Source organism: Symphalangus syndactylus, chromosome 12 (assembly GCF_028878055.3).
Source record: "Symphalangus syndactylus isolate Jambi chromosome 12, NHGRI_mSymSyn1-v2.1_pri, whole genome shotgun sequence".
Taxonomy (NCBI): Eukaryota; Metazoa; Chordata; class Mammalia; order Primates; family Hylobatidae; genus Symphalangus; species Symphalangus syndactylus.
Genome location: NC_072441.2, coordinates 29,473,330 through 29,491,564, shown reverse-complemented (window position 1 = coordinate 29,491,564; position 18,235 = coordinate 29,473,330). Strand labels below are relative to the sequence as shown.

Here is an 18,235-nt window from a genome sequence, read left to right as displayed (position 1 = left end):
ATTTGTTTTTTAGTGATTTATTTTACTGGAGACAGCAATGTCCAGATGGCATGTTTAAGCTTGACCAAAAATTTGAATCTCTAAGCAACATATTCACTACAAAAAATAGAAAAGATCTGAAATTTGAAACACAGCAATTTGATTTTTACCAGGCCCTTGTATTTTATGATACATTAGACGGTCAGTGAAGGGTGCATCTCACTAATAATTCACGGGACATAGATTGTTGTATGTCTGTAGCATGCAAGACTCTGCTAAATGCTGCAATAGAGGACTTTATGGTGTAGGTCGGAGGTCAGTAAAGTTTTTCTATAAATGTCCAAGTGGTAAATACTTTAGGTTTTGCAGGCCAGATGGTATCTAATGCAACTACTAAGCCATTGTAGCAAAAGAAAGTAGCCTTAGACAATATACATATATTAGTATTGCTGTTTTCCAAAAATCTTTACTTAGGAATGCAAGTTTGAATTTTATATAACTTTTCTAGGTTACAAAATATTATTCCTTTGATTTTTAAAAAATTGTTTAGAAATGTAAAAACTATTCTTAGCTTGCAGGCTGTACAAAAACAGACAGCAAACCAGATTTGGCCCATAGACTGTAGTTTGCTGCCCTTGGTCTAGGCTATAATAGATTAAATATAGTTGCCTTAAAGATACAAACAAAAGTTCCCTAGGTCTATGGGGATTAGAGAGAGCTCTTCTAGTTGAAAACTTCAAGAAGGAGGTGACATTTCAGCTAACTTGAGGGATAGGATTTTAGTATAGAATGTGGCGATCCACACTGGAGCTTTTTTGAGAGTAAATGGAAACATTGTTAACGGTTATTCTAGGGAAAGAGGTGTAAACCCTGGCTATTCCATGCAAATTGGGACATATAGTTATCCCAGGAGGGGCAGTCTAGGGGTGGTATGAGCAGAGAGCTCTGAGTGTGCCCAAGGGCTCTGTATCATTGTGTGAAAAAGTCCAAATTGGTTAAAACACATTGAGAAGGAATAATGGGAGATACAGCTAGAAAGGTAGCCTGGGGCTTGAATTAGGATTGAGCTTGTAGGTTCTTAAACACAAAGTGAAGATATTTGGAAATTATTAAATAGGTAATGGAGAGGTCCTGCAATTTTTTAAACAGTAAACTGACTCATCACGTATCAGTAATATCAGTGATGTGCAGACCGAATTGGATCAGGCAGAAACTACTTGCAAAAGCCCAATTAAGAGACCATGGCAATAGTCTGAAGAGAGGATTAAAAACCCTGGACTGAGTCCAGGCAACACAAATAGAAAGAAAGGGGTGGATGAAAGACACATCAGAGAAAAGGAGTCAAGAGAACTTGTCAATTGAATATAAAAGATAAGCTAACAAAAAGGGCAAGTCAAAGGAAACTCCCAACACTTTAAGTCTGGGTGACTGTAGGCATACAGTATTTGTGGATTAGAGGTAGGAGGAAAGGGAAGTCTGCACATGTACATGTAATTGGAATCCTATTCTTATTCTTTTAATTTGGAAAATAGATACAAGGTAGCAATAGTAGTTCTGTAGTTTAACTTTTGAAAACACTTTTATGCTGGAGAAACACAATCTGAGTAAAGTTTTGAGTGGTTCTTTGATAAATGGGGGTGTGAGCAGCTTGTTTTGAAAAAGCAGGACTTTGATTTGGAGGGAGGGTGAGGGAGAGAGTTGGGCAACTTTCTCTATAACTATTCTTTCTGTCTTCTTTCTGGGACCCAGTGGGATGCAACCCATTTTTAGCTTAGTACAATGGTTCATAGTGCTTGCTGTGAAAGTAAAAATGAGTCCACCTAAGGAAAAGGTCCAGTTATGACAAGCCTCTAGCTAGAAGATGATTCAGAATAATTTTCAGCCATGAGCTTAGATCACCCAGTTATCTCAATAGCTGTCTAGAGAGTTTTGAGAACTATCCCAATTAAAACCTTATTTTTTCTTAAAAAAGAACTCATTTCCTATAGAACATTTAGGATTGTGACAGATGCTCTGAAATCAAAAGAAAGAAACAATGATAAGCCACTACAACTTCTAAACATTTGAATTGAGTTTCTGCTACTTTCTTTGACTCACAAAATGGTGCCCAAGCTATATTTTGATTTGTTCACATTCAATTTTCCAGTAACTTTCTAAGCACTAATTTTTTTTTAGAGAGAATATATCTGAGGAAAGGGAGAGAAGCAGATAAATTAATGGAAAAAATAGCATGTAATTATAATTACCTGAAAGTACACACACACACACACACACCTATTTAAAAATTTTTCTAAAACAATAAAGGAATCAAGTTGCTACAGAAACAAATTTAGAAATACTAATGTCTACTACTGGGGAGATTTGAATTCTCGGTTTTTGTTCAACAACCTTCTGTGGTTAAGTAAGACAAAATTAACCAGTCTGGCCATAGGGTATGGTCTGCCATTTCTCTAAAGCAGTGTACCAGAAAAACAAAGCAGACTTTTTTTTTTTGATATTTATATCCTTTATTTATATGCACATAGTAAGCATTCCATACAAATTTGTTTAAGGAATAAAGCAATTACTATGTAATTAGATCTTCTGAAATTTCTTTTTAATTATTATACTTTAAGTTCTAGGGTACATGTGCACAACCTGCAGGTTTGTTACATATGTATACATGCGCCACATTGGTGTGCTGCACCCATTAACTCGTCATTTACATTAGGTATATCTCCTTTTTTTTTTTTTTTTTTTTTTTTTTGAGACGGAGTCTCTGTCGCCCAGGCTGGAGTGCAGTGGCGCAATCTCGGCTCACTGCAAGCTCCGCCTCCCGGGTTCACGCCATTCTCCTGCCTCAGCCTCTCCGAGTAGCTGGGACTACAGGCGTCCGCCACCACGCCCGGCTAATTTTTTTTGTATTTTTAGTAGAGACGGGGTTTCACCGTGGTCTCGATTTCCTGACCTCGTGATCCGCCCGCCTCGGCCTCCCAAAGTGCTGGGATTACAAGCGTGAGCCACCGCGCCCGGCCTACATTAGGTATATCTCCTAATGCTATCCCTCTCTGCTCCCAGCAGACTTTAATATATTATTTTCCCTGGCCCCAGAATAGAATCTCCAAACACCTTAAGGTGTGAATTATTGAGAAATGCTGTCCCATTGTGGTGAGAGACTGCTGGGGAAATAGTTGGGTGGGGACAGGGTAGTTCCTGATGCTTTAGTGTTTCCTTGGCACCAAAGAATAAAAAATAAACTATAGTGTAAAACCCTATATAGAACCAAAACACCAACTGATGCTCATTCATTAGTGCAAGTAGTGAAAGAGTGTGGGTTTTACTTTTTAAAAAACTTCGGCCGGGCGCGGTAGCTCAGGCCCGTAATCCCAGCACTTTGGGAGGCCAAGGTGGGTGGATCACGAGGTCGGGAATTCGAAACCAGCCTGGCCAATATGGTGAAACCTCATCTCTACTAAAAATACAAAAATTAGCCGGGCATGGTGGCATATGCCTGCAGTTTCTGTTGCTTGGGAGACCGAGGCAGGAGAATTGCTTGAACCAGGGAGTCGGAGGTTGCAGTGAGCTGAGATCGCGCCACTGCGCTCCAGCCTGGGTGACAGAGCGAGACTCTGGCTCAAAAAACAAACAAACAAACAAAAACCTTCCATTTGGGATCTGCTTCTGCTTCTGTCCTTGTGCTCTGTTCTTTGAAACTGTTAAGTTTCTTTCATTGATCTTTCTAGATGTTTACCTCTACTTGTATTGACTATGTAGCATTATAAATACATAACCTTATAATAGTATGTAACATAAAGTCATTATGAATACAATTGTTCTCCCTTATTTGAAGTTTTGCTTTCTGAGGTTTCAGTTATCTGAGGTCATCTGTGGCCATCCATGATGCACAGAAAATATGAAATAGAAAATTATAGAAATAAATACTTTATGTCTTAAATTGCCCACTGTTCTGAATAGCAGGATAAAATCTCATGCCATCAAACTCTGTCCCACCCAGCATGTTAATCATCTCTTTGTCCAGTGTATCCATGCTATCCAGGCCACCTACCCTGCCTGCCCTTTTACCACTTGCTAGCCGTCTTGCTTGTCAGATCAACTGTCCCAGTATCGCAGAGCTCGTGTTCAAGTAACCCTGATTTTACTTTATAATGGCTCCAAAGCACAGGAGTAGTGATGCGGCATATTGTCATAATTATTCTATTTTATTATTAGTTGTCGTTAATTTCTTCATTGTGCTTAATTTATAAAGTAAACTTTATCATAGGTCTGTATGTATAGGAAAAAATAAAATATAGGGTTTGGGGCCATCCACAGTTCAGGCTAGGGGTCTTAGAATGTCTCCCTTGCGAATAAGGGAGACTACTGTATGCGTTATAGTACATATTATTAGAAATGACACAAACATGTAACATTATAGATATGTAAGGACAGGATGGCAGGCCACCCTGGCTCGTGCTTCTGATTATATCCCTCTCTCCAGCTTCCTGGTAGTTACGATTACACACCACGGCTTTGACAAATGCAAGATTTCTAATTAAAGCACATCTATGCTCTAGTTTTTTCTCTTTGAGTTTCTTACCTGCATGCATTTTCTATTCGGTGTTGAGGTATGTAACAACTGCTCTGACAGATTGAGAATCTGATATTAAGTAGTATACGTAAGAATGCAGGTGAAACAGATACCCTGCTCACACCCAAGTGCGTTTTTGCTTACAATGTTGTTAACCAAAAAAAAAAAAAAAAAAAAAAAAAGAAAACTAGAGCACCTGCTTTCTTCTCTTGTTATTGTTATTCTCATAATTCTCAAATTCAAATGAAATTAAAAATTCCTGGGTTGAAACTAGATTTAAACAGATGACAGTTTGTTTCTGGTTTGCCCACAGTTAACTTTCAATATGAAAGATCCATTTCCTATTCCAAGGTAAAGAATTATAGGAATGTGTGTAATTGATTTTAGATGTAGCTATTTTAAAACCTTGCAGAAAATTACAATCATATTAACATAACACATAAGTGAAAAAGGTTTGGCGTTGGAGATGTAGATATTTGCCCCCTTCTTTAACAACCTCTTTCACCTACCTTAAGTAAGTGAACTCACTTTACTACCCCTAATAGCCTAAAGATATTCTTAGGAATCTCTCAAGGTTATGTTGTTGAAAGTAATACAAGTATAACAGGCTTTATCAATGTGTGTTTGTTACTGTGCAATTATTATTCGTTACTTACCACTTCAAAAAATAAGTGCGTAACTTCAACCTGCCTGTGCTAAAAGATTAGGGCATATCTGTATGCCCTCAAGATCAAGAACTTTTACTATGAAAATTCTCATGTGCAACTTTTAATTCTGTCAGGTGAGCTGATCTTTTTCTTTACTAACGGAGTCCTCATTAAGTTTCAAATAAAGAATGACAGTATTGCTGCTCACTTTTGAGCCATACCTTTGACCTTCCAAACCACTTATAAGCTGAACAAGATGTAATATTGGGAATAGAAAATACTTTAGTTGAAAACCTTGAGTATCCCTGCTGGATCCTGGCTGGGCTTCTGGCCTTTAGCAAATCACTGACTGTGAGTCAGATTTCCTCTAAACCTACATTTGCAATGTGTAGCTTACAGAAATAGCTAGAAAACTTATACTTTTGAGGCATTTTATTTTTAATGCTTTATATATGTTGTTACTGGAATAGTTATAACCCAATTCCCCATAGAAAGTTAATGTAGTCAATCCTTTATCTAATAATAGTACCCCTATAATGTGTATGTAGGAAGAAAATGAAGAAGAGGAGGGTGGGAAATGGCTATTTTATACCATGTGTGAAGGAGGCATGAAGAGGAAAATCATAAAATCAAATAGCTTATATTACAATTTCAAATAAAAAATGGCTGTCTGATGTTGGCATACTCTAATCTTTAAAAATATTTTACAAATCAATAAGAGAGAACAAATACTAAGAGTTCTGAGGGATATTCATTAATCATGGAACTATGACCCCTCCACGGCTGCTGATGTCTTTGCAGAAATACATCTGATCTATCTTTCAAAATTGTTGAATAAAATAAGCAATTGTGAAATAGCATATCACTATTACTATCTTTTTCTCTCTTCCTTCATTTTGTGCAGTAAACAGGAAGTCATTCGGGACCTCTTTTAATTATTTATTTCTTTTTTTGTCTTTAGGAGTTGTACAGATGTTCTGTGCTGTATGATCTTCCTACTGTGTATTATTGGCTACATTGTTTTAGGACTTGTGGGTGAGTAAATACAGGTATAGAAAATATTTAACACTTGCTAATGGAATAACTAAGTCAGTGTCACATATAAAAAATTAATTATTGTCTTCCAAAAGCCTTCCTATTATTGATTGTTGTCTTTCCTGGAGGAAATGTGCCTCGCCAGGATTTATTGGGTAGCAGACAATAAAAAATGAACATAAAACAGTTTAGTCAAAGGCAAGCCCAAATTACTTAAGTAAATACAATTATAAAGCAGAAAGAGAAAAGTTTATGGTTTCTTTTTAATCATTGTTACTTTTGAAATTCTAATAAACAACTAATTATGTTCATGTTGCTGTTTGCTAATAAGAACTAGGGCCTAGATCATTTTAGGTAATACTAAATATATAAACTTTTCTTTTTATAAGCAAATTAAAAGGAACAATTATTAAGAATTTCACCAGATAATTCATTGACATACAAAAAGTTCTAGTCTCTTTGCCCAAGTGATGGCTAGCAAAGAGATACCCCGTTATTTATAGTTAGGTTAAAGATTTTTCTATGAAAGTGAAAATAAGGGAAGTATGGAGATTCTTTATTTGAAATTTTTTTTTTTTTTTTTTTTTTTTTGAGACAGAGTCTCGCTGTGTCCCAAGGCTGGAGTGCAGCAGCGCGATCTTGGCTCACTGCAACCTCCAACTCCCTGGTTCAAGTGATTCTTCTGTCTCAGCCTCCTGAGTAGCTGGGATTACAGGCATGCACTACCATGCCCCGCTAATTTTTGTATTTTTTTTTTTTTTAGTACAGACAGGGTTTCACTATGTTGGCCAGGATAGTCTTGATCTCCTGACCTCACGATCTGCCCGCCTCGGCCTCCTAAAGTGATTACAGGCATGAGCTACTGTGCCTGGCCTATTTGGATTTTTTTAAAACAACTACCAAAGGAACTAGTGTGAATATTTTCTGTAAGAAGGTTTCACAATTGTATATGAATGGATCAAACTTTTTTTTCCCCAGAGACATAGGTTCTGTCCCTTAAATTCTGACTTAGGAAACTTTAGTGTGTTATTATTAGGGTGAAAGTTGTGAAAGTCAGATATTAGCTAGTACCAATAATTAATGGCATGGAGTCAATGTGGATAGAATGTATTAGCAGAAAGAAAGTTACATCCTAACTGGAGAACAATGAAAAACATTTTTCCCTGCTCTTTAGTTTTATCTTCCAATAAGAGAAATACTTTGAGAACACCAACTGAAAGTCATTTCCAAAAGATAATCTCAATATTGCCATGGAAAAGCTACACAGAATTGGAGAATTCAAAAAAATTAAGACAGGAAAATAGGGAGGGAGAGAAAAATAAAGGAGCATAAATCACAAAGCTAAATATATTCTTCTAAGACCTTCGGAACATTCTTTCATTATTTTTTAAAGTGTTTTAACTTCTAAACATTAATGAAGTTGTAGTACAATATGTAATCTCTGGAGTAAATATTATAATAAAATAAATTTTCTTAAAATATAGAATTTTGGTTTCTCTCACTTTGGGACACATCTTTCTTATCTATGTAATTTTTTGTTTGTTTTTACTTTTCATCATAGAATTGAAATTTGTTACATAAGTGAAAGATTTGGAATCAGGCACATCTAGAGTTTCGGCATTTTTTGATGGTCTTGGGTTACTTAACCTCAGTTTTCTTACCTGGAAAGTGTGGAAACATTACCTGCCTTTCAGGGCTGTTGTGAGGAGTAAATGGAATAATACCTAACTGTACCAGTAATGCTGCATAACAGTTCTGGGTTGTAGTTTGTTTGCTACCATTGTATAACCGAGTTGTTCTGAATTTTAATAAATTTCTTTTCAATATAATTTACAATATTATTTCCATGGCAACCCATAATTTGGTCTATTAAAGTTTGACTGCACACAGGAACTTCACAAAGATCTCGTCCTATGACCAGAATCTTTTCACTAGGAGGCCTTATTCCTTCATCAAATAAGTCTCTCCTCTGTATCTCAAAGCCAGTCTAACGTAGTCCAAAGAAAAATGCTTTGTGTCCTTATATAGAGTGGGAAAACCCACTGCCACTCTCCTGTAGACAAAACAGAGGAGTGTATGCCATTATTTTCTCTGGAGCAAGATAAGAAATTTGCCTTTTTTTCCTAGAACTCCAAATTCAGTTTGTAAATGTCTTAATTCACATAAGGAAATTGGCAGATAAATGTTACTCAATAAAAAACTATGTTGAATAGTAAATTAATTCAGTGATGTCTCCAGATTAATCCCAGTGCCACTGATTAAAATTAGTGACTCACAAACTTTACAAAATATGTATACTTTTTCATCCCCAAACTATATATAGCCTTACTGGCTTCGCTTCAAGATAAACTTAATTCTTTGATTATATCTAATGTTGGACTAAAAGAAGCATGAGGGGAAACTATGGCAGAGGTTACTAGAAGTGTTAAGGACTTTTTATGATGAAAGAATATATACCCTCATTTGAGCAACTATGATGCTAAGTCAGTTTCACTGATGTGTTACAGTTATTTTGGTGTCTTTTGCCAACTATATTAGATTAGTGCCTTCGTAGACTTATCTTTCATCCATGATCTTTTCATAAAGCAGTGTTTCCGTGGAAGAGACATTTGTTGTTGTTGTTGTTGTTTTTGTTTCGTTTTTTTGTTTTTTACAAAATCTGCTGAGAGAAACTGTTCTTTGCCCTTTATGTGGAATATGGCCAGCTAGGGTAATACTTCAATGCAACAGAGACACTTAACATTTGATTGATGAACAACAGAACCTTTGTTCAAGTGGATGAAGTGGAGTCTGGGTAGAAGTAATCAAATCTTGAAAGAGCAAACTAACCTTTATGGTAATAGCCCTTCTTTGTCCTACTTTGGTGATGGTTACTATTCAATTATTGTACTCATTAGAAAAAAATAGGAATATTTATTATGCAAATTATTCTTTCCTATACTTATTGCTTTCATTAAGTATACAATAATAGCACAATTTAACATTCAATAAATTTTTATGGCCAGGTGTGGTGGCAGTGGCTCATGCCTGTAACCCCAGCATTTATGGAGGCCAAGGCTGGCTGATAGCTTGAGCTCATGAGTTTGGGACCAGCCTGGGCAACATGGCAAAATCCTGTCCCTACAAGAAATACAAAAATTAGCCAGGTGTCGTGGTGTGCTCCTGTAGTCTCAGCTACTCGGGAGGCTGAGGTGGGAGGATGGCTTGAGCCTGGGAGGCAGATGTTGCAGTGAGCCAAGATTATGCCACTGCACTCCAGCCTGGGTGATAGAGCCAGACTTTGTCTCAAAAATAAATAAGTAAATAAATAATTTTAATTTGTTTTCTTTTTAAATTGATTACTGTTTGGGTGATTTAGTTCATTACTGTATTTACTTAGGAAGTGCCTGAAATTAGGATCCAAAGTTTGTTTTGGTTTTGCTTTTTTTAACCTTTCCCAGGGGTAATTATCTCTAGTAGCTGAGAAAGTAAGAAGTTAACAAGAAAGTTAATGCAAACAAGACCAGAACTCTGTCACCATGCTGTAAGAAACTCAAGCTATGTGTAGCAGCTACGTAGAGGAGTCCTGGCCAACAGGCTTAGCTGGGCTCCCAGGCATAATTAGTGTCCACTATCAGTCCACTTGGGTTTTCTGAAGCCCCAGTCAACACCTGACTGTATGAGAGATCCCAAGAGAGAATTAAGCCTTTCCCCAAATTCCTGATGCCCCAAATCATGAGCAAAATAAAAATTTGTTATATTAAGCCAGTGGGTTTGGGAGTGCAACAATAGATAAGCAGAACAAAATTTGGTACCTGGAAGTGGGATCCTGGCTTAACAAAACCTATAATACAGGCATTGGTTTTGAGACCAGTTAGTGTTCAGAAACCCAGTGGGTTTTGAGGAGGCTGTCGGTGAGTTTGAAAGAAAATGAGAAAGATGTGATTGGAAGCAGGGGGGCAGGGCACCTCGCTATGCAATGGTGAAAAGTCTGGCATCACTGTTGCTGTGGTAATGAGGGATGCAGGAAATGTACCTAATGAATTCAATGATCTAGCTAAAAAAGTCATCCTTAGGAAAGTAGCTAACCCTGCTGAGCCTTGTCCACACTTGGACCTGACTTAGGTGATGAGATCTAGACCTTAAGCCAGAGCCTGATGAGGTAATTGGATGAAGCTTCTGGGGATCTTGAGAGAAGATAAGTTTATTTACATTTGGAAGGAATATTTAAAAAAAAAAAGAAAAAAAAACTGGCTAGAGGGTGGACTATGGTAGCCTTAATACATGGCCGCAAATTCTTTGTCATTTTTCCCATTGAGAAGTAGGATCTGCAATCCTTTCCCCTTGAATACGGTCAGGCTTGTGATTGCTTCTTTAATAGAGAAATGAACCAAGCCAAAGCACAGCAGTAAAGAGCCTTGACATGCAGGTAATTTATAGATCAGTACAAAGGATTAAAGGAATGGCATCGTGGCTTGACTGGAGACTGGAGACAGTGGAACTGAAAATACCAAGAAGAGAAAGAAAGAAGTTTACATAATTACATAAGGCTGACTTTTCATATTCAGCCTTAATCCTTCATAGAATAAGGTAGAGAATAAACAAAATAGTTAATAATAAAGTAGTCAAAATTTACCTTATCATTTTTGATATTAAACTATATGTTTATTGTTTTGAGGCAATAATACAGTCATATCTATTTTTTCATTTATTACTTAAGGAAATCTAGCACATCACACTCTTTCCTGACTAAACTTTCCCAAAACACCAAGGAGGGAGAAATCTGATTTCCAGTTTCTAGGTGTAGAGACTTTGTATTGTTCTGGAGATCTGACATTTTGGTTGTGCCATTTAGTACATTTCATAGTCCATTGCTCATCTTAATCTTCCCACTACTGTAGTGGCTTCCCAATCCAAGACTACTGCTTTTTAAGTCTTTCAGCAGTATTCAAACATTGGTCCCCCAAAGCATGACAAGGGTCAGAATGGCTGCATCCAAACTGGCTTCTTGCTTGATCAGAACCAGCCCTTACTCTCAGGCCCTGCTTTTAAGCCTAGGACCCCAGCCCAGTCTCTTCCTCTATGGTAAGTTCCCTTTGAGGGTATTTTCATCCTTTTTGTCCAGCAAACCTAGTTCAGAGTCAATCTGATCTATCCTAAATTAAAATCTCAGGGAGAAAAGTTTGAGGTCTTATCTCTTCCTTCTCTTAAAGCAAATTAGTCTTCCTCTATCCCAATAAACATGAGGAAGGAAGAAAGCATATTTTCATAACTAAGAGAAGTCACTCAAGTGACGTTTTGAAGAACAAAGATAATTCCAAGATGACTTTTTCATTCTGTCCATACAAAGAAGCAGTGAACAGTTTCTCTTACTAATAAATAAACACATAAATATACATTTTTAATTTAACTTTTTAGCTTTATGAGCTATGATTGACACATTTTAAAAAGTATATATTTAAGGTGTACAATCTGGTATTTTAGTATATCTTGTGTAATGATCTCCACAGTCAGGCTAACATGTATATCACCTGACATAGTTACTTTTGTTTGTAAGTGAGTGTTAGTTTGGAAAGAACAGTTAAGATATATTCTCTTAGCAAATTTCAAGAATAAGATACATTATTAACTACAGTTAATGCTGTAAATCAGATCTCTAGAACTTATTCATCTTATAACTGAAAGGTCTTACTGTTTATCGATTATCTCCTAATTTCTCCCACACCCCCAGATCCTGGCACCTACGTTCTACTCTCTGCTTCTATGAGTTGGAGTATTTTAGATTTCACATATAAAGGAGATCATGCAATACTTTTCTTCTATGTCTTGTTTATTTCACTTAGCATAATGTCCTCTAGGTTCATGCATGCTGTCACACTTGGCAGGATTTTCTTCTTTTTTAAGGCTTGAAAATATTCCATTTTGTGTGTGTATGTGTATGTATGTATACATACACATACACACACACACACAAGCACACATACACTATAATTTCTTAATCCATTCAACTATTGATCGATACTTAAATTGATTCCAAATCTTGGCTATTGTGAATAATGCTGCAACGAACATGGGAGTACAGATATCTCTTCAACATACTGAGTTCAAATCTTTTGGGTAAATACCCAGATGTGGGATTGCTGGATCATATGATAATTCTATTTTTAATTTTTTGAGTGACTTCCATGCTATCGTTCACAATGGCTATAGTAATTTACATTCCTACTAACAGTGTACAAGAATTCCCTTTTTCTCCACACCTCCTCAACACTTATCTCTTGTCTTTTTTATAATAACCATCTGTACCTCACTAGGCCTCCTGTTGTTCTAATTTGGGAGCTTGGTGGTGTGACCACAATATTCATTGCAAGAGGAAACTGGCAATTGGCAATGAGTATAACTGGAAATTACATTGTGCTGTTAGTCTACTTTGGAAATAAGTGAACCTATCAGATCATAGCTTGGAAACATTGTGTTAGCCCAGTAAAATCATATCTCCCAATTAAAAAGTAAGAATTTTTAGAAATTCCAGTTCTGTTGTTTTTTAAATTGTTCCAGGAACCTTTTCTTAATGAAAAATGTATCATTGTATTTATAACCAGAATCAGTATTAAATGCCCTTTTGCATTCTTTACAAATATATAAATATTTACAAATTAAATTACAAACCTATACTTCTTTTTATTTTGGAAGTCTACATTTTGAAAAGAAAGCATTTAGTTTTCACTATTACTTGAGCAGATTTTTTAGTATTGAGTGCGTTTTTGCTGTTTATTTTGTTGAATGCATACATGGTAGATGATTTTAACTGGAGTATTGTTATCATGAGAGGGATTGATTTGTGCTCAATGACATGACCCTAAACTCACCATTGGGTGGAAGAGGCCACCTGTGAAATGATAAACAACATTTTTCTTATCTAAGCAACAGGATACAGGGCTGCTTCCAAAAATGTTTCTATAGCAGCGGTGTCATCAACACAGATTTTCAAATTTGGTATCATGTGTCCTATTATCTGCTTCGTTGCATTTGTAAATTGCTTGTGTTAAAAAGCCATAAGCACAATTTGGCAGGCCTGTTCCTCACATATTAAAACAGTTAAAATATACCTTTAAGGGATACAAAGTAATGATTTGAAAGCCAACATTCCCAACCAGCGAGTGTTTAGGGAATGCCTTCCCTGTCCCAAACAGATTTGCAGTTAATTTTTAAGTGTCAATGCGAGCAGTTGGTCTAATCACATTTTCTCCTTGACAGAGGGCTTTTAAATGGCTGCAACTCCTGACTCAACCCTAGAGCACAAGAACATGCTTTGCAAATGTTTGAAAATGAGAGATAATGTTAGATCATAATACTTGCTCCTGGTACTTTAGAAACATGCATTTCCTCAATATGAGTGAAAAGATAATTTGCCTGAATAAATTTTTCACCATCTCTTACCAATCTTTAGTTATCTGCTATGAATTTCCCTAATAGAATTCTTTTACAAATAATTTCTTTCCTCTCTTCTCTTTCTGTTTTATGCACACAAGACATACATGTGCACATGCACAACTGTGAGTCAGCTTCACTTAAAGTGGTGTTTTAAAGTTATTCTAAAACAGTGAGATAATGAAGAAAAAAGATGATTGAACCAGATTTGTGTCGGTTTTATTCACCAACGTAACCCAGGTAGTTTAATTCTAGAGCCTGTGCTCTTGAACACTATACTATACTGTATTTTATTTAATAAAAACAATAAATGAGGAATAAGTAATGAAAGTTACAGAGAGAGGGGTAGACCAGAACCCCGTGATCCTCAACTAGTGCTTTTCTCTTCCTCCTTCCCCTCCTGCCTCCTCTAATCACACTGAGTTGGGCTTAAAACAGCGAGTATCCAAGAACAGTTTGGGGGATAAATGAAAGGCAGGTATTCTGCAATCAAAGATCATCAACAATCTATTATCTTCAGTCTTCCCCTCTGAGACTGATATGGGTCACTTTGCTGCAGTGCCATTGTCAATCTTCAGTAATTAAAAACTTAGCCTCTATTATGTACAGACTAAAAAGGGGAGTGTATTCTTTATCATAATCCACACCTAAATAGTTGGTTTTCTTTCCTTCAGTTAATGCTTGTGCTATGGAGTAAATAAAATTATTTTAGGCAATATTTCATTCTTTGGCCAGAAAAACCTCAAAGGATTTCATGGGTCTCTCAAAAAAGTGTTATTTACTAGTAGATGTTAATGAGTATTACATGTGACATTTTCAGATACAATACATTGCACTGATTTTTAGGAACCATGAGAGCTGCTTCATACAAAGCAAGAAGATGTGGCTAATTATAGAACCACAGTTAAGCAAGTAAAGACAAGACCAGAAACACTGAATAGGGGGTGGCCTCGACCTCTTCCAAGAAAATTTGAATGGGAAGATAAGGACCTACCTGAACAGAACCTTTACCATGGAATTCACAGCTGACACTAACAACTAAAAAAATCTCCCTGTAGTTCATCATAGAAAATCCTAAGATGCTAACTCTCCATCCATATCTGAAATGACGCTTTACCCTGCTTTCTTTTTTTTTTTTTTTTTTGAGACGGAGTCTCGCTCTGTCACCCAGGCTGGAGTGCAGTGGCGCGATCTCGGCTCACTGCAAGCTCCGCTTCCCGGGTTCACACCATTCTCCTGCCTCAGCCTCCCAAGTAGCTGGGACTACAGGCACCCGCCACCATGCCTGGCTAATTTTTGTATTTTTTAGTAGAAACGGGTTTTCACCATGTTAGCCAGGATGGTCTCTATCTCCTGACCTCGTGATCCACCCGCCTCGGCCTCCCAAAGTGCTGGGATTACAGGCGTGGGCCACCGTGCCCGGCCTACCCTGCTTTCTGTGTAAGCACCACACTGGTCTCCTTTCTGTCCTCAGTACCCATCACACTCCCACCCCTCACAGGCCCTTTGTCCATGTTGTTCATCTGCTGGAAGCCTCTTGGGCCTCTATTCGTTTTTGAGGTCTCAGCTCCTGAATCACTTCTTCAGAAACATCATCCCTGACCTCCGTCATGTGATCGTCTGCCTCTGTGAATCATGCTTTTCATGATTCCTTTGTAGCACGGGTCAGAATTGGAATTTTACATTTATTTGTGCAGTTAATTCATTAAAATCTATTTCTCCCAACAGACTGTAGGCTTTGGGAGAGCAAGGACCATTATATTCCCAGGTTCTAGCTTGGTGCTGACACAGAGGAAGCACTTTAAACATTCTATTTGTAGAATGAATGAAGAAATTATTTGTACAATGAATGAAGGAAAAAACCCCGTAAACTCTTGTCCTCATTATTTCAACTACTTCCTTATCTTAAAAATGAAAATGAAAAACCTATCTTCTAACGTGAATCAAAATCTTAAATAAAATCTTGAATAGTGGTGGTCTAACATCGACTTAGAATAATCAGAAAAATAAGTGTATTAAAGTAATCAGCAAAAAGTCAAATGCAAACAAAAAAAACCGCAGGTGTTATAAAAAGCCTACTTTCATTTCTTGGTAATTTGGTTGTTTTTCTGTTTTCTTCAATTCTGTGTCTATTTTCTACAAATCCGTTTTAAGGATATGCTTTATCCTATCTTTTACATCCTACTGTCCTTCCAATTCATAGACCTTGAAATTTGGGTGTATCTTCTTGCTCTTTGCTATTGCTGTTTCATGTAGCAGTTAATTCTGATTAAAGAAAGTCTGAAAACCTTATATATTTTTAAAATGAAGTGCTGAATGTCTTGCTGTATATATCTGAAGTCCCACTCTTTAATAGGCTGGTCACTTGTTCAGAATGTGAGCTGAGTGTTTTTCATTTTCCCCTCCAAATCTATTCCTTATTCTCCTCATCCTGCTCTGTCCCCTGGGAATCTGGTATTTATGGGTTACAGCAAGTGGCTCTCTTGTCCTCTGGCTTCCAATTTGGTGAGATTGGAGGGTAGGAGCATGAGTTTGTAGAATTTCTTCCTTTGACTCTCTTGCTGATGGGTCACAACAGTTGGCTACACCTCTCTAAGGCTCCTGCTCCTGTCAGTGCTGTCAGTGAGCTCTCTCCATTCAGCTTCTCCTCCTGGGTTTAGGTTACTCCTGTGCCTTTTCAGGCCTAGGGGTGGAAACTGCTCCCTACTGGTGCCAACCTCTGGGTTCTACATCAACTCCTGCTTATTTCCCTTCACGCTGTTCATACCTCTATAAATATCTTCTTTATTAAACTCTACTCAATTATTCTATATGAGTTTAACATCTGTCTCCTGCTAGGATCCTGCCATACTCTAGAAAACAGCTCCCCAGCCTCGAAGGGCATTGTTTCCTACAAGAGGATATAACTGGCTCATCAGGGGGTTATTCTACTGTTCCATTATGCCAGCTACTTCTGGGTGAATGGGGTTCAGTGTTGGTCATCTATGCTGATAAATTTGTTGCATACACGTTGTTAGAAACCAGGTTATCTTTTGTGAGTACAAGTCCATGTTATCAAAACCCACACATAATCTTCATCCCTGTTATCATGGTTACTTTATTACAAAATCATTGAATGAGTGGTTTCCATCTTGATTATTGAAAACTACCTCTACAGAAGGGGCTTCACTAAGCAGCTACGTGAGACAAAAGTATCTTCAAATTCTGAGTCCATTTAGAGGTCAATCCTTGTAGTTATTTCTCAAACTTCCTGGCCATTGATTGTCTAATATTTTTCTTTTCTAGTCCATGATAATGTAGCCAAATCATTTGCCTCTATCTATGAATAGATTAAATGATTCAGATCTTCTACTTTTTCAGTCAAAGTAGACAACCAGAAAAATTTACCCTAGTCGATGCCAACAGATCCTCCACAGCCATCTATAAATCTGGTTTAATTTTTTTCCTTCTCAGCCAGCTGATCAAAGGTACCTTTCTATGATTAAATTTCCATGCTCGAAGGGACATTTTCGTGTATGTGTTTCTTTAACACATGCCTACTGGCATCAGAAGTTAATATATTGTAAGAATTCTTCTTATGTAAGTTTCTTTAGCTTTATGACATGAAGCATTGTAGGAATATCATATACAATGGGAATGGAGTGCTTTTAGGCACAACCACCTCTAGGCTTGATGGACCAAATAGTATCCTTTAAACATCATGATGGGAAGCTCATGTCATTGGGTGTTCCATTCAGGGCCAAGGGGCTATTTCTCAAAAGAAGAATAGTTATTTTCTGAAAAAAACATGGATTTTCTTCAACACCCTAGAGACCTCTACTGTGACTCTCTAATAGACATTTGCCACAGGCCCTGTAACTGTCTTGTTCTCTGACAGGTATTTTAGACCCAGTGGCACACCTGTTTGTACAGCAGCCTGGATTATCTGAAAAGTATTTTATTTCTCTGAGCTCTACTCAAATCTTTCAACTAATAAGTATTGCACCCCTTTTAATAGCAGAAAATGTAAGACGCAGTAACTTATCTTTCACTATGGAGAAGATATAACTACTGGACCCCTCAGGAACTTTAATGAGGTGGAAGACTCCTGTATTGTCATATTTTTCTCCTATCCATTAGCACACATGTGTCTTTATAAGGCATCAAGATTATATGCTAACCACTATTCCCCAGATCTTATCAGCATGATGCTATGAATATAAGGAATCTGTGTGGCATCCTGTGGAGTAAGGATATTATCAAATCCCTGTAGCCTAAATTGTGGCAAAGAGCTAGAAGGTCATATACCCTTGAGGGAAGAAAGTGAAGATGCAGTACTATCCTTACCAGGTAAAATCAAATGCTCCTAAGGTTATCCACTTATCGGAAAAAGGAGAAAGCATTTGTTTGATCTAGTGTTGCATCCAAAGTGACAGAGGCTGTTTTGATTTGTTCTAGCATAGAGACAACAACTTGAAGAGCAGCTGAAATTAAGGTGATGACTTGGTTGAGCTTAAGACAATACACTAACAATCTTCAGAACCTGTCTTCCCTCTGCACTGCCAATCAGTATCATATATAGTTTCTTTTTTGTTTTTATATTCGTGAATGTTTAATT

General features: G+C 37.1%; 1 protein-coding gene across 12 annotated transcripts in view; it reads left to right on the top strand.

Moving 5' to 3' along the window:
• Positions 1-18,235, top strand: part of SLC44A5 (solute carrier family 44 member 5) — a 389,751-nt gene that overhangs the window by 286,177 nt on the left and 85,339 nt on the right. For all 12 annotated transcript variants that reach the window (XM_063624059.1, XM_063624062.1, XM_063624063.1 and 9 more), the window contains one exon: positions 6,155-6,228. In XM_063624059.1, the coding sequence (XP_063480129.1) occupies positions 6,155-6,228 (74 nt within the window). The remainder of the gene's footprint in view (positions 1-6,154; positions 6,229-18,235) is intronic.